The following is a 23143-nucleotide window of genomic DNA, read 5'->3' on the forward strand; positions in this document are numbered from 1 at the left end:
ATTCTGTTATGGGAACCCTTCATTCTGTTACGGTACCCTTCATACTGTTACGTACCCTTCATTCTGTTACGGGAACCCTTCATTCTGTTACGGGAACCCTTCATACTTTTCATTCTGTTACGGGAACCTTCATTCTGTTACGGGAACCCTTCATTCTGTTACGGAACCCTCATTCTGTTACGGGAACCCTTCATTCTGTTACGGTACCCTTCATACTGTTACGGTACCCTTCATTCTGTTACGGGAATCCTTCATTCTGTTACGGGAACCCTTCATACTTTTCATTCTGTTACGGAACCCTTCATTCCCCTGTTACGGGAACCCTTCATTCTGTTACGGTACCCTTCATTCTGTTACGGTACCCTTCATTCTGTTACGGTACCCTTCATTCTGTTACGGGAACCCTTCGTACCCTTCATTCTGTAACATACCTTTTTTTCCTGTCATCTCGTAAATCGCAGTTTTGGGTGAGACTGACTCTGACCAAAAGTATCCTATTTGAACTTTGTAGTCAATTTTGACATTAGAATAAATGTTTCTGACTTATATTGATGCAACAGCCTGTTTTCAAAAAGAGAAGTTGCTTTTTAGGGGCGGTCACTCTTTAATGGACATTTGTGTAGGGATTGTTACGATAAATCAAGTCTGACATTTTAAAGAGGAAATMACCAACTTTAGAAGCCTTTTTAAACCACGAATACACTACATTTTGCATTTTGCAAAATTCTTTGTGACAACAGAGTGATCAAACTAAGATCGACGTGTTGGTAGTTTAGCAACAAAACCAACATGTGCGGCAATACAGACAGGGTTGGCTGAGATTGTTCAGAACAGGTAAACTATATTTAGTCTCCAAATGTTCGTTGAAAACAAACACGTTTGCACAATGATCACTTGTCACTCAAATACATCGTTACAGTTGTTGGTTAGCTAACTAGCAAATTTTTGCCGTATTAGCATAGACTTGACATCAGTCAAACACCTCAAAACAAAACAAGACATCAATAACAAAATACAATGAGCTGAAACTAGCCACCTACGATTTCCCACATGGCATCTTCTTGTCATTGTTGCCAGATATGAGTGTTCAGAATCATACCAACGCACGCCTTGCAGCCACATCAACGCGTGCGCATATAGCAGATCTGGATATCACCCCTTTCCATTGCTCTCTCCCTTAGGGCTTTGTGCTTCAGAATGAGGAGAATGTGTAAAAGGAGGATAAAAAAATGAAAAGATGATCGAGGGAGTCTCTTCTCTCTTTCTCTTCCTCTTAGAAAACACAGCCTGTTGTTTCCTCTCCAGTCACAACTCACTGTTTCCTGCTTGATGACAGCTTGCTGGCAGCTGAATACAGTGTGTGAGCTGTGAGGGATATTATCTCTGCTTTGGTGATTAGCTTTCAAAGTGTGTTTGTTTATTTGTGCTGAGTTGATACATGGTTTGAGCACCTTATGGTTCGTCCATTAATAGCACAGGATTTCCAATGGCTTTTTCTTTGTTCAACACCATTTATGAGATCCTTCAGAACTTTATTAAGTAAGTTACAATACGGACCTGCATGATTCGTATTGATTTTAATCAATACCTATATCCTAAGTGCTGTTTAACCCCATATGACTGCATTCTTGGTTTCAGCACCACAGTTATGTGGACAGCTGTCCACACAYCTGTCTCACACACACAGAGGGGAAATAAGTAGAGGTCTATGGGTTCTCTGTTATTGACACGAAAGCCGCATTATAGAGTTTCACTGAACTGAAGAGAATGTGTGAGAGAGAGATGATTTCCTAGACAGAGGAAGATATATAGAGAGATGAATATGAACACCCAGACTCCACTGGGACCTGGAATGCTCCCTCCCTCATTTCAAATTGAATCAAGCTTTATTAATCCCACAYGGGGGGGGGGGGGGGGGCATTACAGCCTGACAGCCTGGTAATGGGAGGCACTCAGTCACCGCCGGAACAGCCGCCTGTTCTGGATAGTTTCACCGTGCTGCTAAATGCCGCACACACACACAGGCCGTGTAATGAATAGTAGTGAATGCTGGCATGAGTTGAGCCGGTACTATCACAACTATTGAAGACGCCTCCCAGACCTAATGATAAATCATATCAAGATAAACAACACAAATGCGTGTTAACAGGTACTGAGTTGGAGCCTGGACTGTGAAGGGGGGTTGTTGTCTCACATTAGTCATTGTATAGCCTCAACTATCATATCATTCACCTCTTTGTTGTGGGTATATGTATCCAATGTTTTTGTTTGCGTGTGTGTGGGTGTGTACATCTTTGTGTATACTGTGATTCTTTGTCTGTCTGTGTGTGTCTGTGTTTTAATGAGTGTAGTGCATTGCCATGTATGGGTGGTTTTCAGACTGGAGGAGAAAGCAGCAGTTGTTTATGGTGTGGTCCCTAATTAAAAACCTATAGGGTTACTGTGGTTTCACTCACTCCCAAGAGACATACTGTCTACACTCTCACTCACCAGCCGTGTGTGTGTGTGTGTGTGTGTGTGTGTGTGTGTGTGTGTACTGTTTTCGACCAGAACCAGTGGGCTATGACCACAAGTCCAGTCAGAAGGTTACGGTCGAACGGTTACAACCCTCATCTGGGAGTCACACTAGTTCCTTATATATACTGTCTCCAAAATCCACCCAACCACCTTTTTCAAACCAACTTCTACTGAATTCCATTACATTCATTTCTTCCTCTTCCTTGCTTGTCTCCATCGGATGTTTGTGTTTTGAAGAGTACGTTGCTAGTGAATGGCCAGTCCCTTTCATAGTGACTGTCCTGCAGTGTCAGAGGTCATTAAGAGCTCTCTCTAGTTGGGCTGCAGAGAGGAACAGTTTATTGATTCATTAATTCCATTAAGTTTGTGTATTCCCTACTGGTTGTTTGTTAATGAGGCAGAGTCTTAGATCTGTCATTTCTGCTTAGGCCAGCGTTCTGTCTCTCTCCAATCAATCAAACCTGTGTGTGCAATACATTAGCTTACGCATCAATTCAGTAATGGGAATTTGTCTCCACCGCCGGCTAAAGCCATAATATTGATCTTGCTGTGTCTTTATATGTACAGTTTGAGTCTTACCTCACCAGAACTAGCAAGCTTCAGGGATGTACACTGTATGCTAATTTAGCTCCTGATTATAATGTCTGGGGGTCTGCTTTTTAATAGTCCCTGTCTCTCAGCTTTATCCTACCCTTAAAGTGTGTGCGTGTGCTACATTACGCAGGTATCCTGAGGTATTTAATGTCCTTATTATGCCTTCCACTGATACGTGTGTGTGTGTGTGTGTGTGTGTGTGTGTGTGTGTGTGTGTGTGTGTGTGTGTGTGTGTGTGTGTGTGTGTGTGTGTGTGTGTGTGTGTGTGTGTGTTGTGTACAGGATGTCTCTTGCTAGTGGGTTGTCTAGACTGAGAGCTATGGTGGTTGCTGTCTACTCCTGTATTATAGAAGTCCTCCCAGTTCTCTGTTCATCCACCCTTCTCTCTCTCCCCTCTCCCCTACCTTTCCTCCCCTCTCTCTGTGTGTAGGGTTCGTTCCCAGGAAACCTGCAGTTAGTTCTGGTATTGAGGCCCACCACCTTATTCCAGAGGACTCTCTCAGATATCTTGTTCAAGTTCAACAAGGATGAGTTCAAGATGAAGGTGCCGGTACGTACAGACAGCAGGTTACAGACACGCACACATTCATAGACTGACTATTGTATTATTGTCATTACTTCACCATTACGTTTTCTATCCTAAATTGTTGCTTGTGTAGATGATTATGCTGAGTTCTGTGACTGAGCTCCACTCCTACATAGACCGGACACAACTGACTACTGAGCTGGGAGGAACCCAGGAGTACTGCCACGAGAAGTGGATCTCACACCGCACCGTGAGTATACACAAACACACACACACACCACACAAACACACACACACACACACACACACACACACACACACACACACACAACACACACACACACACACACACACACACACACACACACACACACTGCACATTGCAACAAGTGCTGCAACAATGGCGCTGACAGAGAGGGTCGCCTCGATTCAGGTTCTTAGGAAACTATGCAGTAATTCGTAGTATTATTTCTCACATTGTTAGCCCAGAAAATCTCAAGTGTTATTACATACAGCCGGGAAGAACTATTGTGTATAAAAGCGACGTCAAGTTACCAACATTACGACCAGGAATACGACTTTCCCGAAGCGGATCCTGTGTTCGGARCTCCACCCTGGACATGGGATCAAAACAATGTGGTCGCCGCAGGAGAGGCCGACGGAGCGTCCTACTGGTCAGACTTAGAAGGCGAGCACACCATCCGCCGCTTCCAAGCATACTACTCGCCAATGTCCAATCTCTAGACAACAAGGAGGATGAGATTAGGGCAGGAGTTGCCTTCCAGAGAGACATCAGAGATTGTAACGTTCTCTGTTTCACGGAAACATGGCTCACTCAGGATATGTTGTCAGTCGGTACAGCCACCCGGTTTCTTCACGCATCYCACCGACAGCTAAAATCATCTTTCTGGTAAGAAGAAGGGCGGGGGTGTATGCCTTATGATTAACGACTCATGGTGTAATCATAACAACATACAGGAACTCAAGTCCTTTTATTTGAAAAAAAAAATTCAACTTTATTTAACCAGGTAGGCCAGTTGAGAACAAATTCTCATTTACAACTGCGACCTGGCCAAGATAAAGCAAAGCAGTGCGACAAAAACAACAACACAGAGTTACACATAAACAAATAAACTTTTGTTCACCTGACCTAGAATTCCTTACAATCAAATGCCGACCGCATCATCTACCAAGAGAATACTCTTTGATTATAGTCACACCCGTGTATATCCCCCCCAAGCTGATACCTTGACGGCCCTGAAAGAACTTCACTGGACTCTGTGTAGACTGGAAACCATATATCCTGAGGCTGCATTTATTGTAGCTGGAGATTTTTTAAAAGCTAATCTGAGAACAAGGCTTCCTAAATTCTATCAGCATATTGAATGCGTGACACGAGCTGGTAGCATTCTGGACCARTGATACTCTAACTTCTACAATGCATACAAAGCCCTCCCCCGCCCTCCCTTTGGCAAATCTGACCATGACTCCATTTTGTTGCTCCCAGCCTATAGTCAGAAACTAAAACAGGAAACGCCCGTGCTCAGGTCTATCCAACGCTGGTCTGACCAATCGGATTCCACGCTTCAAGATTGCTTCGATCACGTGGACTGGGATATGTTCCAGGTAGCCTCAGACAACAACATTGACGTATACGCTGACTCAGTGAGTGAGTTTATTAGCAAGTGCATCAGTGATGTTGTACCCACTGTGACAATTAAAACCTTCCCTAACCACAAACCATGGATTGATGGCAGCATTCGCGCAAAACTGAAAGTGCGAACCACCGCTTTTAATCATGGCGAGGTGACTGGAAACATGACTGAATACAAACAGTGTAGCTATTCCCTCCGCAAGGCAATCAAGCAAGCAAAGCGTCAGTATAGAGACAAAGTAGAGACGCAATTCAACAGCTCAAACACAAGACGTATGTGGCAGGGTCTACAGTCAATCACGGACTACAAAAAGAAAACCAGCCCCGTCACGGACATCAACGTCTTGCTCCCAAACAAATTAAACAACTTCTTTGCTCGCTTTGAGGACAATACAGTGCCACTGACACGGCCCACTACCAAAGCCTGTGGGCTCTCCATGAACGTGGCTAACATGGGTAAAACATTTAAACGTGTTAACCCTCACAAAACTGCCGGCCCAGACAGCATCCCTAGCCGCGTCCTCAGAGCATGCGCAGACCAGCTGGCTGGTGTGTTTACGGACATATTCAATCAATCCCTATCCCAGTCTGCTGCTGCCCAAATGCTTGACGATGGCACCATTGTCCTGTTCCAAGAAAGCTAACGTAACTGAGCTAAATGCATCGCCCGATAGCACCACTTCTGTCATCATGAAGTGCTTTGAGAGACTAATCAAGGATCATATCACCTCCCACCTACCTGATACCCTAGACCCACTCCAATTTTCTTACCGCCCCAATTAGGGCCACAGACGACGCAATCGCCATCGCAGTGCACACGGCCCTTTCTCATCTGGACAAGAGGAATACCTATTAAGAATGCTGTTTCATTGACTACAGCTGAGATGTGCAACTGGGTCCTGGACTTTCTGACAGGCCGCCCCTGGTGGTGAGGGTAGGAAACAACATCTCCACCCCGCTGATCCTCAACACATGTGGCCCCACAAAGGTGCTTCTCAGCCCTCTCCTGTAGTCCCTGTTCACCATGACTGACTGCATGGCCATGCACGCTTCCAACTCAATCATCAAGTTTGCAGACGACACTACAGTGGTAGGCTTGATTACCAACAACGATGAGACAGCCTACAGGGAGGAGGTGAGGGCCCTCTGAGTGTGGAGTCAGGAAAATAACCTCTCACTAACATCAACAAAACAAAAGAGATGATCGTGGACTTCAGGAAACAAACAGAGGGAGCATCCCCCATCCACACTGACGGAACCGTAGTTGAAAGTCCTGTAAGTTTCACGGGATACACCTCACGGACAAGCTGAAAATGGTCCACCCACACAGACCAGTGTTGGTGACGAGGCGCAACAGCGCCTCTTCAACCTCCAGGAGGCTGAAGAAATTTGGCTTGCACCTAAAACATCCCAAACTTTTACAGATCACAATCGAAGCACCTGTCCGGGCTGTCATCACACCTGGTACGGCAACTGGACACCACAACCCGCAAGGCCTTCTAACAGAGGGTGGTGCGGTCGCACAACGATACAGAGGCAAACTACCTGCCCTCCCCAGGACCTACACCACCCGATGTCACAGGAAGGCCAAAAAATCATCAAGGACAACACCACCCGAGCACTGCGCTGTTCTACCCCGCTACCATCCAGAAGGCGAGGTCCTCAGTGACAGGTAGCATCAAAGCCTGGGACTGAGGACTGAAAACAGACTATCTCAATGCCATCAAGACTGTTAACACAGCACATCACTAAGAATAGCGGCTGCTCGCCAACATACAGACTCAAATTCTGGCCACTTTAATAAATGTATAACTAGTCACTTTAAATAACGGCACTTAATAATGTCTAACATATCAAAAAAAAAAAATTAAGAACATTATATTAACCTTTAATTTTAACCATATGGCAGTTGAGAACAAGCTCTCATTTAACAACTGCGACCTGGCACGATGAAAGCACAGCAGTTCGACACATAGCAACAACATTACTATCTCATATGTATATACTTAATCTATACATCACTGCACACTCATCTATATATTTATATGTCACATATTACTTTTCAGCCCTTACATTTTGTGTGTTTTTAAGGAGTCTTGTCGAACTTGTTATGAATTACAGCACTGTCGAACTAAGAACACAAGCATGTTGCTACACTCACATTAACATCTGCAACATTGTATGTGACCAATAAAATGTGATTTGATTTGGCAAGAGACATAGTTTTAAGCTGCAGCTGGCCCTAGAACAGAGCTGCACGTCCTTGCTTTTCATTGAATCAGAGGGCTAAAGTATCTATAGTTCTTATATGCCAAGTCTCTCTTGGCTAAGAGTAGGAAGACTGACTGCACCACACACACAACACACACACACAACACACACACACACAACACACACACACACACACACACAACACACACACACACACACACACACACACACACACACACACCACACACACACACACACACACACACACACACACACACACACACACACACACTACATGTTTTTAAATGTAAATTGTAAAGTATCTTGTCTGTAATGTATTTTTCGTTATGTGTCGGACCCCAGTAAGACTAGATGTTGCCATTGGCGTCGGCCAGCGCATGTGAGCGGAGTTGAGTGGTTGGAAATCCCGCTCATCGTTAATGGAGAGGTGCAGCACACCGCTCTGCCCCTCCATGTCCTTTCCTACCACTCCGCTAAAAACCYCTCCGTGCTCACATGAAGAAAAAAATTCCCTCTCCAAATTCGCTCCATTCATTAAAATCACAATTGAACCAACACCCATCTATTTTTGTGACTACCTGGACGTACCAATTGGTGTTTAAGTATTGAAACCAAATCATATGGATTCGCATTTTTATTTGAATTAACATGACAAGGTGAATGTAAGAAGTGAGCATCATTTCAAATAGGCTACATGTCATATTAAACCACATATAAACACTCTAAATAGGTCAGGAGCCAGACAGGGAGCCTAAAATAATTCAATTATTTTAGGGCTATAGCTTACAAAGGAATAGATTTTGAAGCATTTGCAAGTGCGACACAATAGGCTGGTAGGGACATAATGCGCTCAGCATTTAAACATTTAGTTGTATTAAATCCTTCTCTAAATGTGCATATATGCTGTGACTTACTTAGAATTAAATACAAATTAAAACAAAAAATGACTTATTGGTGACTTTGAATTCTTTTTTAGAAACAAGTTTGGCCAGTCTGTGGTGTCAGGCTCATGTGATGGTGCCTGGAGAGCAGGCCAGCAGCGGAGAATATCCTCTCCACACTTGTAGAGCCACTGGGGATGCTAAACACCCTTTTGGCCACTCTTGCCAGGCTGGGCAGAGATGCTGAGTTGTTTTATATTTCTTTAGGTATTCTTATATAACCTAATCAAAACGGAAAGCTCCTTGAACGTGGGAAAATGCCAGGCCTATTGGGACAAAATCAATTATGGCTTATTGTATAGATAATAGAACAAAAATGAGCAAGACGTTTAAGAGGACAGATTTTTGGTTTATAAATACTTTGCTACTATGACACAATTAGTTATCTACCCACCTCGTTCCTTTCTTTTAGGATGTGCACATAGTATGTAGACCATCATGGTTTTGGGATAAGTGTCTTTTCAGATTCCACAATGATTCTTTAGTTGTGGACACTACATCACCACACTCCCTCTCTTGCTCTTGGTCCTCATCTTTGTAAGTCACCTTGATTTAGCAACTGGGTGTTTTATCAGTTTCTTTATGAAAATATTTAGTGAACTCCATGACAGTAGCTAAAGCAAGGGGCTGTAGCAGCACACAAATAGACTATGAATGCATGCTGGGGCGGACACGCCCTGAGCTCATGAAGTGTGAGCGCTACTGGAGGGAAATTGGAGCTCGACGAGAAGGCCGAAGCTCCTCGCTCTGTTCCAGCTCCGCTCACATACTCTGGCGTCGACTAATGGGGATCCTAATAAATTAAACACACACAGAGATACACATCCAGCAAACACACAGTGAATACACAGCATAAACACCAGAACCATGGCCCAGTTCCCTAGTGTTGGACTAATAACCTTTTCCCCAGTCAAGCTATGCATGTTATTTTCTAACAATGTATTATATCCATCTGTGTGAAGGCCATTGAGGGCTTTGCTCTGATGGTAAAGAGAACAGCTCAGATCCTGCAGTCGTTTGGGACAGAGCTAGCAGAGACCGAACTACCCAATGACATCCAGGCTACCAGCAACCTACTGGGGACACACATCAACAAGAAGAGCAAGATGAAGGTACAGAGCAGGCGCACACACAGACACACAGACAGACACACAGACACACAGACAGACAGACAGACAGACAGACAGACAGACAGACAGACAGACCTCCCTCCCTCCCTCCCTCCCTCCCTCCCTCCAGAAAGATGAATACACAAAATAACATGATGGGTTAAATTTAAGTAAATCATTGTCTTGTCCCACACCACTGAAATCAGAGTGATGGTGTTGGCGTGTGTATCTGATTCCCCTGATGTGTTTCTGTCTCCAGGAGGATCTGCTGGTGGCTTTAGGACAGGGCAGCAGACTGTTGGAGAGTATTAATGAGCCAGTGGTCAGAGACCCAGACCACAACATGAACCAGGACGAACTGGAGAACCTGGCCACTGTACAGAGGTTAGAACACACACTGGGAACCTAGAACACACACTGGGAACCTAGAACACTGGGCTTAGAATACACACTGGGAACCTAGAACACTGGGGTTAGAATACACACTGGGAACCTAGAACACTGAGGTTAGAATACACACTGGGAACCTAGAACACTGGGGTTAGAACACACACTGAGAACCTAGAACACTGAGGTAGAACAACCACTAGGAACCTAGAACATTGGGGTTAGAACACACACTGAGAACCTAGAACACTGAGGTAGAACACCCACTAGGAACCGAGAACATTGGGGTTAGAACACACTCAGGGCACCTAGAACACTTGGTTCATAGATGCACAGGAAATATAGAACCCTGGAGGACTTGATGAATGCAAGAGGTGAGAACACATAACAGCTTTTGCTCCTCACCATGATAAGGACTGGCAGTGCTGGGTCCTCTGAGGTCAGAAGGAGTATTTTGGAGAACACTGGTGACAGAGAAGACAAAACAGGCTGGCATTTTTCACATTCAACTCAGTAGAGTGAGCAAAACACACAGAGGAATAGCAGAAAATGTCTCATGACTCCTCTTTTCTAATCTTCTCTTTATCTCAATCTTTCCCTTTCCCATCTCTCTCTTTCACCCCCTCTGCCTCATCTCTCCCTCTCTCTCTCTCTTACCCTTTGACCATCTTTCCCTCCCCATCTCTCTCCTCCCCTCTCCTCTATCCATCTTCTCTCCTCTCCCTCCACCCCCTCTCCTCTCCCTCTATCCCTCTCTCCCTCTCCTCAATCAGACTGCTTTCCCAGTTGAATGAGACAGAACGGGCATTTGATGAGTTCTGGGAGAGACATAAGACCAAGCTGGAGCAATGTCTGCTACTCCGCCACTTTGAACACAACTACAGAGAGGTGAGTGGGACAACACATGACTACACACACCTGACTTCTGTACACCTTGGGTAACATACACTAGTTACAGTACCTGAGAGCAATACACCAGAGAGCAACATACACCTTACAAACTAAGTAGATCTCTGAAGCAATTACACCCCTGATCCTGGTACACCTATGGGACATTGACACGGCCACCTGTGTGTGTGTGTGTGCATGTCACACCTGATCTTTGTATACCATGTCTGTGTGTGCATGTACAACCAGATCTGAGTATACGTTGTGTGTATGTCATATCAAATGTCATTACATTTGTCTGTATGTGTCCAACCTGTGTCTGTTCTAACTGCTGTAATACTGTTCCAGGTGAGGTGTCTGCTGGACCAGGTGGCAGAGAGATTGACAGCTTTCTCGGAGGTGGGAATAAGCCCCGCCCACGCTGATCACATCTTCCGCGAGCTGAGCAGCCACGAGGAGAGAGTCTGTGTAAGTAAACAAACATACTGATAGACATGTATTATCCAGAGTACATATAGAAATCAATAATGTCGCATCTCTCTTATCTTTCCATCTCTCTCTCTCCCTCCTACCCCCCTTCCTTCCTTCCTTCCTTCCTTCCTTCCTTCCTTCTCCTTCCTTCCTTCCTTCCTTCCTTCGCTGTCCTTTCCTTCTTCCTTCCTTCCTTCCTTCCTTCCTTCCTTCCTTCTTCCTTCCTTCCTTCCTCCTCTCTCTCTCTCTCTCTCTCTCCTCTCTCTCTCTCTCTCTCTCTCTCTCTCTCTCTCTCTCTCTCTCTCTCTCTCTCTCTCTCTCTCTCTCTCTCTCTCTCTCTCTCTCTCTCTCTCTCTCTCTCTCTCTCTCTCTCTCTCTTCTCTCCTCTCTCTCTCTCCTCTCTCTCCTCTCTCTCTCTCTCTCTCCTCTCTCTCTCTCTCTCTCTCTCTCTCTCTCTCTCTCCTCTCCTCTCTCTCTCTCCTCTCTCATTTCTCGTCTCTCATTTTCTCTCTCTCTCTAATTTTCTCTTTCTCTCTCTAATTTTCTCTCTCTCCCCCTTTCCCTCTGTAGGAGGTACTGGACCGAGCCCAGGCTCTGGCCCATGAGGGTGACGAGTTGATCCAGAACTCCCACTATGCTGAGGACTCCATCCAGCCCAAATGCATCGAGCTCCGAGCCGTGAACGAGGAAATGAGCACTTACCTGAGAGCAAAGAAAGACCACTTACTCAGAGCTATAGAGCTGCACCACAGCCTGGAGAGGGTGAGAGGGACATAAACACACACACATACACTACCGTTCAAATGTCTTTGTTTTTGAAAGAAAATCAATTTTTTTGGTCCATTAAAATAACATCAAATTGATCAGAAATACAGTGTAGACATTGTTAATGTTGTAAATGACTATTGTAGCTGGAAACGGCTGATTTTTAATGGAATATCTACATAGGCGTACAGAGGCCCATTATCAGCAACCATCCCTCCTGTGTTCCAATGGCACGTTGTGTTAAAGTTGTTCTGATCTTTAATCAGAACAACAGTTTTCATCTGTGTTAACATGATTGCAAAAGGGTTTTCTAATGATCAATTAGCCTTTTAAAATGATGAACTTCGATTAGCTAAAACAACGTGCCATTGGAACACAGGAGTGATGGTTTCTGATAACGGGCTTCTACGCCTATATAGATATTCCATTAAAAATCAGCCGTTTCCAGCTGCTACTCACATTAACAATGTCTACACTGTGTTTCTGATCAATTTTATGTTATTTTAATGGACAGAAAATGTGTTATTCTTTCAAAAACAAGGAAATTTCTAAGTGACCCCAAACTTTTGAACAGTAGTGTGTATATATATACACACAAAGTCAAAAAAAGCCAATCAAATGCATGTAGAAACACACACACACCACCCCATATACCCCTAAAAACACACACTCAACCCCCCTCTCTACCAGGCTTCTAAGTGGTGTGATGATGGCATCTACCTGCTGGCCTCTCAGCCCGTGGACAGGTGTCAGTCACATGACGGGGCGGAGTCAGCGCTGCAGGAGATTGAGCGTTACCTGGATACGGCGGGACAGAACAAACTGACTGATCCTAGTGCCATCTGCAGGGACTACGAGACAGTGCTCAACCAGGAGTTCAGGGTAAGAGAATCCAATTCTATGACTCGGACATGCACTCAGACCTGGATTGATGTCATTAAAATGTCATCATAATGTGATCAATTAAATGTAAAGAAAAGATGACACAGCAAACAAACAGCTATCAAAAACTGAGTGTCCCAGGGTGTAATTCTGCTCCCTGCTCCTCTTCCTCTTCTCCTTCTCTCCTCCTCTCTCATCCTTTTGCCTCTTCTCCCTCAGGACCAAGTGGAGAAGGTGTTCCAGAAGCAGGTTTCCATGCAGGAGATGTTTGACAAGAGGAGGGTCAGTCTGAAGAAGCTGGCAGCCAAACACACCAGGCCAGTCCAGCCTGTGGCCCCAAGGCCTGAAGCCATCAAGTCCCCACTGTCCTCGCCAGGTGAGTCCTTATATACCACCTGTCCTGAAGTACTACCAGTCCTTATGTACCATTATGTCCTTGTATACACATCATCAGCACCCTGTCATCACACATACAGTCCTGACATAGGGTTAATGTTCTTTTAACTAGATCGGCCAATGTATATTTAAATATGTGTATAGTGTTAATATCCCACCTCACCTCCTCCACTCTCTCATTCTCTCCCCCATAGCAAAGAGAGTGCTGGAGAAGAGCTGCTCAGAGGGAGACTCTGTGAACAGGGTCAGCTGTAGAAAAGTAAGTGGAGGTCCCTCTTGTGTTTTACTGTGGGGTAGAAATGATCACACCTGCAGTATGCATGTCAAATGAGACACTAGCTCCAGTAGTTTCAGCAGACACTCATCCTGTGGTGTGTTCTCAGGTGGAGGGCCAGCTACAGAGCAACAGAAGTGCCTCTATGTCAGAGGAGGACGAGAACCTGGCCATCCTCAGAAAGTAAGTTTGGTCAGTGTTTTGTCCGATGTTATGTCTGACTACATATCTGTGAGTCTGTGGTGTTTCTCTGACTTTTGTGTGTAGTGTTTCACCCATAGAAATAATAACGATTATCATCTGGTGTCTGTATCATGTAAGCCTGAACTGTCTACATTATGTCTGACTGTGCTCTCTCTATGGAGACATGTAATGAATGAGCTGCTGGAGACAGAGAGGGCATACGTGGAGGAACTGCTCTGTGTTCTACAGGTGTGTATCTCTCTATCCCTCTCCCCTGGACCATCTGAAACCTCTTCGTCCTCCTCTCACACGTGCGTATCGGTCTTAACTGTGTTCGTCCTATTGGGTGTTTCAGGGCTATGCCTCAGAGATGGACAACCCAGCCATGGCCAGTCTCATGCCCATTCCTCTGCAAAACAAGAAAGATGTGCTGTTTGGCAACATGCCAGAGATCTACCACTTCCACAAGAGGTAAAGTAGCACCCCCTAGCGGTTATTAATGGTGCTTACACAGTGATAGGACTACCCAGGCATTGTACTGAATAATTGATCATATCTTTATCTCTGCATCACTCTTCCTTGTGATCTTCCAGGACCTTTCTGAGGGAGTTGGAAGAGTACGAAGACTGCCCGGAACTTGTGGGTCGGTGTTTTCTGGAGAGGGTGAGTGTTTGGAGATTGAACTGGAATATGTTGTGTTTAAATCACTACTATGATTGTAGTGAAGTGTTTGTGATGCAGGGTATTTCTCTCTTTTCTTTATTCTCTCCCTCTCATAGATGACAGACCTGCAGATCTATGAGAAGTATTGTCAGAATAAACCTCGCTCTGAGAGCTTGTGGAGACAGTGCTCCGACTGCTCCTTCTTCCAGGTACACACCATATACACACCTCCTCTAAGGTAAACACACCCAACAGCTTCAGGCTTAAGTGGTTGTTATCCCCTACTAATGTATTCTCCCTGTTCTGGTCTGTAACAGGAGTGTCAGAAGAAGCTGGAACATAAACTGGGCTTGGACTCCTATCTCCTGAAACCTGTCCAGAGGATCACCAAATACCAGCTCCTGTTGAAGGTAGGACCAGTACTTGTCCTTCTATACGTTGTTTCATGATTCACAAGAGCATTCTGGTCCACTCCTTTATATTCATAATGTCTCATTGCTGATCAACATAACTCAATATGTGCATGTGTGTGTTGTAGGAGCTGCTGAAGTACAGTAAGGGCTGTGAGGGGTCAGAAGACCTGCAGGAGGCGCTCACCTCCATCCTGGGCATCCTGAAGGCTGTCAACGACTCCATGCACCTCATCGCTATCACTGGATACGATGTGAGTTCATCATCGATCAACTTTACATTCTCTGAAATATACAGCATATTCCTTTCATGGCGTCAACATCACATTATTTTAGCGATTGTGTCAACATGTCAAAATTACATAAGACTGCAGCACCATAGCTTCTGATGAGACATGAACTTTCTCCTGACCTGTGACCCTTCTTCTGATAGGGTAACATGGGCGACCTGGGACGGCTGCTGATGCAGGGGTCATTCAGTGTGTGGACAGAACACAAGAAAGGTCACGCCAAGGTCAAGGACCTGGCCCGCTTCAAGCCCATGCAGAGACACCTGTTCCTGCATGAGAAGGCCCTGCTCTTCTGTAAGAGACGGGAGGAGAACGGGGAGGGCTACGAGAAAGCCCCCTCCTACAGCTTCAAACAGTCCCTCAACGTGAGTCTGTCTGTCCATAAGTCTGCCTACCTGCCCGCCCGTGTGTCTGTTTGTCGGTAGTAGGTCTAACAGTGTTTGATATTACAAGTGAGTTAAAATTGAGCTTTTAGAAGGTAACATTTTCCAAAATGTATGCCCTCTATCAGATGAGTGCTGTGGGCATCACTGAGAACGCCAAAGGTGACAACAAGAAGTTTGAGGTCTGGTGCAACTCACGGGAGGAGGTGTACATCGTTCAGGTGAGTGGTTTTGCCCAAACAACAGTTACAGACATGTCTCCAAGTTTATTTTACAATGATACAGAAATCATATCAGACTCTGTTTAGATAAAACAAAACTGAGGGGTTTCATCATTGTATTTCAGGCCCCAACGTCTGAGGTAAAAACAACGTGGGTGAAGGAGATCCGGAAGGTTCTGACAACGCAGCTGGAGGCCTACAGAGGTAGGCAGGGTGTCTGTCTGTGGCAGACCTGGTGTCAAATAGTATTAGTTTTATTTCTAATACTTTGAGTGTATTGTAATTACATTGATTATTACATTCACTGGTCATGATGTAGTGGGACTGTAGTTGATCTCCCTGCGTGTCTTCCAGAAGCCAGTCAACAGAGGCCGTCAGACGGACTGTTCCAGTTCCCCCCTGGTGCTGGAGCACCTGTTAGCCTCAGGTCAGTCATCTGACCCATACTGACCTATTAGAGAGTCAGAGCCTCTCATTCACAAATGAGAAGTAATCAAAGACCCCCCTCGAATGTTATGCACTGTATATTACATGGAATAATGGGGTCTGTTTAGGGGGATGTAAGAGAAGGTTCCGACAGAAATGTATCATGTAGAACAGATATGATTGTCTGTCTGATAGAATATGGAATCGTGTCCGCTCAATCACATAACCAACAAGAAATATCACATGCAGTTCAAGAAATAGACTTAAGAAAATATTTACTAAATAACTAAAGTGAAATAAATAAAAATTTAAAAGTATATTTGTGTGTGTGTGTATATATATATATATATACATACACACACAAATATACTTTTTTTTATTATTTTATTTCACTTTAGTTATTTAGTAAATATTTTCTTAAGTCTATTTCTTGAACTGCATTGTTGGTTATGTGATTGTTAGTAAGCATTTCACGGTAAGGTCTACACCTGTTTTATTTGGTGCATGTGACAAATCAAAATTTGATTTGACTTCGGTAAGACAACATGTTGTATTCAGGTTTCTGAACATTGCCGATAGAAACAGAATGAATTGAGCGGACACGGGAAGCTTGTGGAAAATATATATATATATATATATATATATATATATATATATATATATATATATATATATATATATATATATATATAGTTGAAGTTGGAAGTTTACATACAGTTTTTCACAATTCCTGACATTTAATCCTTGTAAAAATTCCCTGTCTTAGGTCAGTTAGGATCACCACTTTATTTGAAGAATGTGAAATGTCAGAATAATAGAGACAGTGATTTATTTCAGCTTTTATTTCTTTCATCACATTCCCAGTGGGTCAGAAGTTTACATACACTCAATTAGTATTTGGTAGCATTGCCTTTAAATTGTTTAACTTGAGTCAAACTTTTCGGGTAGCCTTCCACAAGCTTCCCACAATAAGTTGGGTGAATTTTGGCTCATTCATCCTGACTGTTGCGTAATCGTACTGAAGGTAGTTATTAAGGAGTTAAGCGCAGGAGAGTAGAGATGTCAATGTAGCGTCTTTAATAGGCAAGTCCCAAAACGGTACATGTACAATGTCCATAAACGCCCAAGACATGGGAACACACAGTTACTCACGGAAGGAGAAAAACAATGCTCCTTACTATACCTAACACACGGTACACGTGAAATAACTGAGGAAAAAAACCTCAACGAGCAACATGAAAATAATCCCGCACAAACCTAAGCGGGCGAAACGYGTAAATATACACACAGAAATTAAAGCAAATAAAAACCAGGTGTGAATGAACCAAACGGAAAAGGAAAAATGGATCGGTGATGGCTAGTAGGCCGGCAACGCCYACCACCGAGCACCGCCCGAACAAGGAGAGGAACCACCTTCGGTGGAAGTCGTGACACTGACAGAGCTGGTGTAACTGAGTCAGGTTTGTAGGCCTCCTTGCTCGCAGGAGGAATGGGCCAAAATTCACCCAACTTATTGTGAGAAGCTTGTGGAAGGCTACCCAAAACGTTTGACCCAAGTTAAACAATTTAAAGGCAATGCTACCAAATACTAAGTGAGTGTTTGTAAACTTCTGACCCACTGGGAATGTGATGAAAGAAATAAGAGATGAAATAAAATATTCTCTCTACTATTATTCTGACATTTCACATTCTTAAAATAAAGTGGTGATCCTAACTGACCTAAGACAGGGAATTTTTACTAGGATTAAATGTCAGGAATTGTGAAAAACTGAGTTTAAATGTATTTGGCTAAGGTGTATGTAAACTTCCAACTTCAACTGTATGTGTGTGTTTGTGTGTGTGTATGTGTATATATATTTATTTTTGTGTGTGTGTGTGTGTGATGTATGTATGTATGTATGTATGTATGTATGTATGTATGTATGTATGTATGTATGTATGTATTATGTATGTATGTATGTATGATGTATGTATGTATGTATGTATGTATGTATATAATGAAAAACAAGGCTGTATACAGGGGGTACCGGTACCGAGTCAATGTGCGGGGGTACACGTTAGTCGAGGTAATTTGTAAAGTGATTATGCATAGATAATAAACAGAAAGTAGCAGCAGTGTAAAAATGTGTTGCAGTGTGAGTTTCTGACAGACCTGTTTCATCCTCCTGTCTCCTCAGTCCATTTAGAAGAGGGGAGAGGAGCATGAAGGAGAAGAAGGGAGAACCCAGCAGCCCTGACGCTAACTCCTGCTCCTTCCCAAAGACCAAAGGTGAGCAGAGAGTGAGAGAGGGAGGAGGATACTGCCTTATAACATAAAGACCGCTCAGACACCACCACCTTTCAACTGGGTCCAATGCTAAATTCAAAGCTATTCTTTACTCTCAACTGTATTTAATAGTTATCACTTTCCTAAAGCTTTTCTAAACAACACTGAACTATACTATGTTCTGACTTTTTTACTCTTAACTGTTGCTTTTCTCTCTGTGATGAGATGACTAATCTTTCTCCTCTCTTCCCTCCATTTGCCTATGTCGTCACTTCTCTTTCTGTCTCTCTATTTCTCATGTCTTTCTCTCATCACTGCACTTTCCTTCTCTCCATCCCTTCCTTCTTTTATGCCTCACACACCTCTCCCTGTCGCTCTCCTTTTTCTCATCCCACTCGCCTCTCCCTCCTTCCTTCTCCTCTCCTTCTCCTGGCCCAGTAGAAGCAGCGACCAGTCCTACCTCAGAAAGAGCAGCTGTGGCTAAAAAGCGTTTTACCTTGCAGGGCTTCAGCAACTTCAACAAAGGTAACAGCCCTAGCTGGTCACCAGGGGTTGCCATAGTAATCATATACATTGTTACTATATGTCAGTACTGTAGCCTTCTACTACTACGACAGGATAAAACATGGCATGCTTCCTTCCACAGACCTCTCGCCTCCTGACAATAAAAGCTTAACTTTACCCAGGATTCCCTTCTCTCCATCAGGTACCTGAAAATTTAGCTAAAGTGACCATAGTTTAGAATCTAGAGAGGTAATTTTGTCCCATAGCTTAAGTCAGTGTTTCCCAACTCCAGTCCTTGGGTACCCCTACAGTACAGATTTTTATCGGTCAACTAATCATCAAGCCCCTGACGAGTTGAATGAGGTGTGTTTGTCCAGGGCTACAACAAAAATGTGTACCGTTGGGGGTACTTGAGGACCAGAGTTGGGAAACGCTTGCTAAAGTGACGACCAATTAGAGTTGTACTGTAGCTGATAGTGAATAGACCGCTTCAGGGACCCTGTATGTGTTTTTAACCCCTGTAGTCTGTCTGAGTAGTGTGTGCTGTAGGATGACAATGTTCGTACAGAGAACAACATACAGTTAGAACATACAGTTTGTGGTGCTCCGTTCAATGTTCTCTACTCTCTTCATTCTTTGTCTGTGCTTACATTAACTTCCACTTCCAAGATATGTTACTACTAATATTTGTCTTATTTGAGGGTTTTGCTGCTCCTCTTCACTCTCTTCCTCCTCCTCTCTTTTGCTCTTTTATTCCTGTCTTCCTGTGATGCCTAGGATCTCCCACAAGCCCTGACCATAAAACCAAACGTCATGAGATAAAGAGTGATCCTACTCCGTTCGGCTTTAAAGGTACGTCTTCCCATAATGACCCTAGTCACTGTATCTGTGGTCGACCACGGTCGCTGCATTCGATCATTTCATCCGTGGTTGGTCAGGGTGTATTGATTTACAGACAGCGGTTTCTCATCTGAGGGGAGAAATGTGGTTCATCACGGAATGTATAATACGCTGTGTTGACTGACAGGCAACCGGAGTCACAGTTACCATGGTCGGTCATTCATTGTGATTGAGCACGTTTGCCTGCGGTCAATCTCTTTGACCATGTTTCAATAGGGTCGTAATGTATCTTTCTCTCAGACCCAGGCCCTCACGCTCACCTCCACCTGGGCAGAGTCAGGTGGTTCAGCACCTCGAGTCTCTTACAGGCCAAGAGGAGAGGTACCGTACAGCACTCAACTGGACTGGTTTAGACTGGATTAAGATGTGTGGTGATCACAAAATGGCTGCCGAATTTCACTGAGAGATTTTCCCCTCTCACTCCCTGCACACTGTGTTCCCTTGCCTGAGTGTGTGGATACACATGACCACCTAAATGCTTATGTTGATATATTTATCAAAAAAACGTCACGCTCCTTATTGCTGAGTAGTGTTGTGGTTCTGAATGGTCCACACGATTACTGTAGTTTCACTCCATTCGACTTGGTCCTGTTCCTTCGGATTGCGGTCCACCCTGTCACTGACCGTGTCTGGTCTAACAGAGGTTGCTGAAATGCCTACTCTCAATGTCTCCCGGTCCCCCGTGTGTGTGTGTGTGTGTGTGTGTGTGTGTGTGTGTGTGTGTGTGTGTGTGTGCACGACTGAGCGAGTATGTGTTTCAGGCTACACAAGACACCAAATTCGCATGTGCCCTTTCTCCCTCCTCTAGGATGGACCAAGGGCTCTCTCTCATTGGACGCCAATGAGGAGAATGATGGCTACTCTAGCCCTGAAGAGCCCCTGAACTCAGACCCCGAGGACGAGGAGGGAAAGAAACTAGTGAGTGTGCGTGCGTGAGGATACTCATCCACTCCAAGCTGGGATGTGGCTCCACGTAGAAACAGTTTTTTTAAAATTATTGTTTACAATCATACATACAATCTAACACCATATCTTGACTGTGCACAGTGTGCAGGGAAGTACACAGTGGTGTCTGACTATGAGAAGGGAGAAGGCCAGGACCTGTCAGTCAAGAGTGGTGAAACGGTMCAGCTGATCAAGGAGGGAGATGACGGACAGTGGTGAGAATATTACCTTGACACCCTTACACTTGATTGGTTTCACACATTAACAGTCAGAACCTATTCCAACACAGTCATATTCTATAGGGAAAACCATAGTGCAGGTCTCTCCAACCCTGTTCTTGGAGAGCTACCATCCCCTAGGTTTTTGCTCCCAACCCCAGTTGTAACTAACATGATTCATGTTATCAACCAGCTAATTATTAGAATCAGGTGTGCTAGGTTAGTCGGAGTGAAAACTTACAGGACTGTAGCTCTCCAGGAACAAGGTTGGCGAGACCTGCCATAGTGAAACGTAACACAACATTTTGAAACAGGAAACGAAAATAAGCTATTCTTATCAGACAATTTTGGGTAGCCCGTCCCTGTTGCAGTCCCTTTTTTTCTGTGCCTTATGAATATGACCCAGTATTCAAATCTGAGCAGTGTTGAGTTGGCGAGGTGGTGGTCAAGGGGTTGTGTGTGTTTCTGTGTTGGTGCAGGTTTGTAAAGAACTTGAAGACCAAGCAGGAGGGCTGGGTGGCTGCAGCCAACATTCTCACCCTGATTGGAGAGTCCAAGTCCTGCCAGTCTCTCACCAGCTCAGGTAAAACCCCCTCTCCATGTAGAGACACACACTCCATGTAGAGATGTGTGTATGTGTGTGTGTCTCTCTCCTTAACCATCTCCTCCAACCTCTGGTCTCCCTGTGTATATTCCAGAGGGCAGTGGCTCAGGGAACCTCAGCACTTCATCCAGCTGCTGTGAGACTTACACCAGCTTCTCTGACATCAAGCCCTGAACCCTCCACCCTTCCCTGGCCCCATCAGGCCACCCCAGACCCTTTGTCTCCAGACCCCAACCCAACAGCACCAGCTGGTGGCTCCCCCAGCAAGACAGCACTTTCTCCCCCCCACCCTAAACACAACTTCACCCATCTTACCCAGAGGCAAGCCCCTCTATTAGGATACTGGTCAGCAACTTCAAGAAGATGCCAACAATAGACTTCATTAAATATCATTGACTAGAAAATGGGCTCCAGCGCCCTTGTGTAGTTGAAGAGACACCGTGTAGTGTAGGTGGGCAGCAGCTACCCATAGACACTAATCTTAGGTCAGTTTGGCACTTTTGCATTTATCCTTCATAAAATTGTCAAGGTTAGGATTGGGGGTTGGGTGAGCTGATCCTAGACCTAACCCTCAGCTATGCAAGCAGCCTCGGGCGGCCAGTATTAGTAGCACTACAACAGACAAAATGCTATGGACAAGATGGAACCTGACATAACCCATAGAAATATAATACCATTTTGTTATGAATTCTAATTCTAAGATTAACCTGATCAGGTATCACTGATATAGCGACCCCATCTGCCATAGAGTGGTGGACATGGATCGGGTTGTGCCCTTTTTGTTGTACTGTAAGTCTATAAGTAAGTTACTGTAAGTTACAATGCTGTTGGTCTGCATCATGGTCCCCTTGATTGTCTACAAATAGACAAGACTGTATTTTATTTTAAATATAAAGTTATTGTAAATAAGAAAGATTATCATTAAAAAGTATACCATGTGTAGCTTTTCAGATTGTTGCTCTGTAAGTTCTACCAGTCACCTCAACTGGTGACCATATAAGTAACCAATATGACCTTTGGTAGGCCTGTGACTATCTTATTGCCTCTTGGAGAGTGAGGAGTTGCTGTTTATTTGAAAACAGAGGGAAGGGCATGACTCTTGTTATGTACTGTGATAAAGATGTTATTCTATGTCTGTCTATCTCTATAATGTAATCTCTCTCTCTAGTCTTTCTCTCTCCCTCCTTCTTGTTCTCATAGCCTACCCTGTCCTGCAACATTAGTTTTGTATATGGTTCAGACAGAGCAGTCACAGTATCAGTTTCCTCTGTCCTCATCAAATGACTTTATTATGAGATCCCCTTTCCATCCATTTCACCAGCTCTCTGTTCAGACATCTATTAAACATGACTTTAGTCATTGCAGGTGTCTTCTCCATGTGTACTGTGAACTTTCCTAGTTTTGTGAATAACTCAGTGTATAGTCATAACTTATTTATTGTAAAGCAATCATATTTTTTTATGTAGATAATGTTTATTAACTCACTTTTCTTTA

The 23143-nt window shown here is 44.1% G+C and overlaps 1 protein-coding gene across 6 annotated transcripts in view; it reads left to right on the forward strand.

Moving 5' to 3' along the window:
• Positions 1-23010, forward strand: part of LOC111959465 (guanine nucleotide exchange factor DBS) — a 59719-nt gene extending 36709 nt beyond the window's left edge. For 2 of the 6 annotated variants that reach the window (XM_070437722.1, XM_023981048.2), the window contains exons 5-34: positions 3542-3661; positions 3771-3887; positions 9427-9576; positions 9833-9957; positions 10734-10848; positions 11197-11316; positions 11890-12081; positions 12775-12966; positions 13186-13342; positions 13557-13621; positions 13746-13819; positions 14002-14068; positions 14175-14290; positions 14413-14482; positions 14599-14691; positions 14800-14892; positions 15021-15146; positions 15326-15547; positions 15694-15786; positions 15912-15990; positions 16141-16213; positions 18390-18481; positions 18917-19003; positions 19125-19184; positions 19760-19834; positions 20123-20203; positions 20691-20800; positions 20930-21042; positions 21525-21628; positions 21744-23010. In XM_070437722.1, coding sequence (XP_070293823.1) covers positions 3542-3661; positions 3771-3887; positions 9427-9576; positions 9833-9957; positions 10734-10848; positions 11197-11316; positions 11890-12081; positions 12775-12966; positions 13186-13342; positions 13557-13621; positions 13746-13819; positions 14002-14068; positions 14175-14290; positions 14413-14482; positions 14599-14691; positions 14800-14892; positions 15021-15146; positions 15326-15547; positions 15694-15786; positions 15912-15990; positions 16141-16213; positions 18390-18481; positions 18917-19003; positions 19125-19184; positions 19760-19834; positions 20123-20203; positions 20691-20800; positions 20930-21042; positions 21525-21628; positions 21744-21823 — 3261 coding nt within the window. In that variant the 3' untranslated portion in view covers positions 21824-23010. Of the gene's footprint in view, positions 1-3541; positions 3662-3770; positions 3888-9426; positions 9577-9832; positions 9958-10733; positions 10849-11196; positions 11317-11889; positions 12082-12774; positions 12967-13185; positions 13343-13556; positions 13622-13745; positions 13820-14001; positions 14069-14174; positions 14291-14412; positions 14483-14598; positions 14692-14799; positions 14893-15020; positions 15147-15325; positions 15548-15693; positions 15787-15911; positions 15991-16140; positions 16214-18389; positions 18482-18916; positions 19004-19124; positions 19185-19759; positions 19835-20122; positions 20204-20690; positions 20807-20929; positions 21043-21524; positions 21629-21743 lie in introns of all 6 variants that reach the window. The other 4 variants (XM_023981041.3, XM_023981049.2, XM_023981035.2 and 1 more) reach the window with 3 other exon arrangements.
• Positions 23011-23143: the final 133 nt, after the last annotated feature.

This window comes from Salvelinus sp. IW2-2015, linkage group LG36, assembly GCF_002910315.2.
Source record: "Salvelinus sp. IW2-2015 linkage group LG36, ASM291031v2, whole genome shotgun sequence".
In the NCBI taxonomy this organism is placed as follows: domain Eukaryota; kingdom Metazoa; phylum Chordata; class Actinopteri; order Salmoniformes; family Salmonidae; genus Salvelinus; species Salvelinus sp. IW2-2015.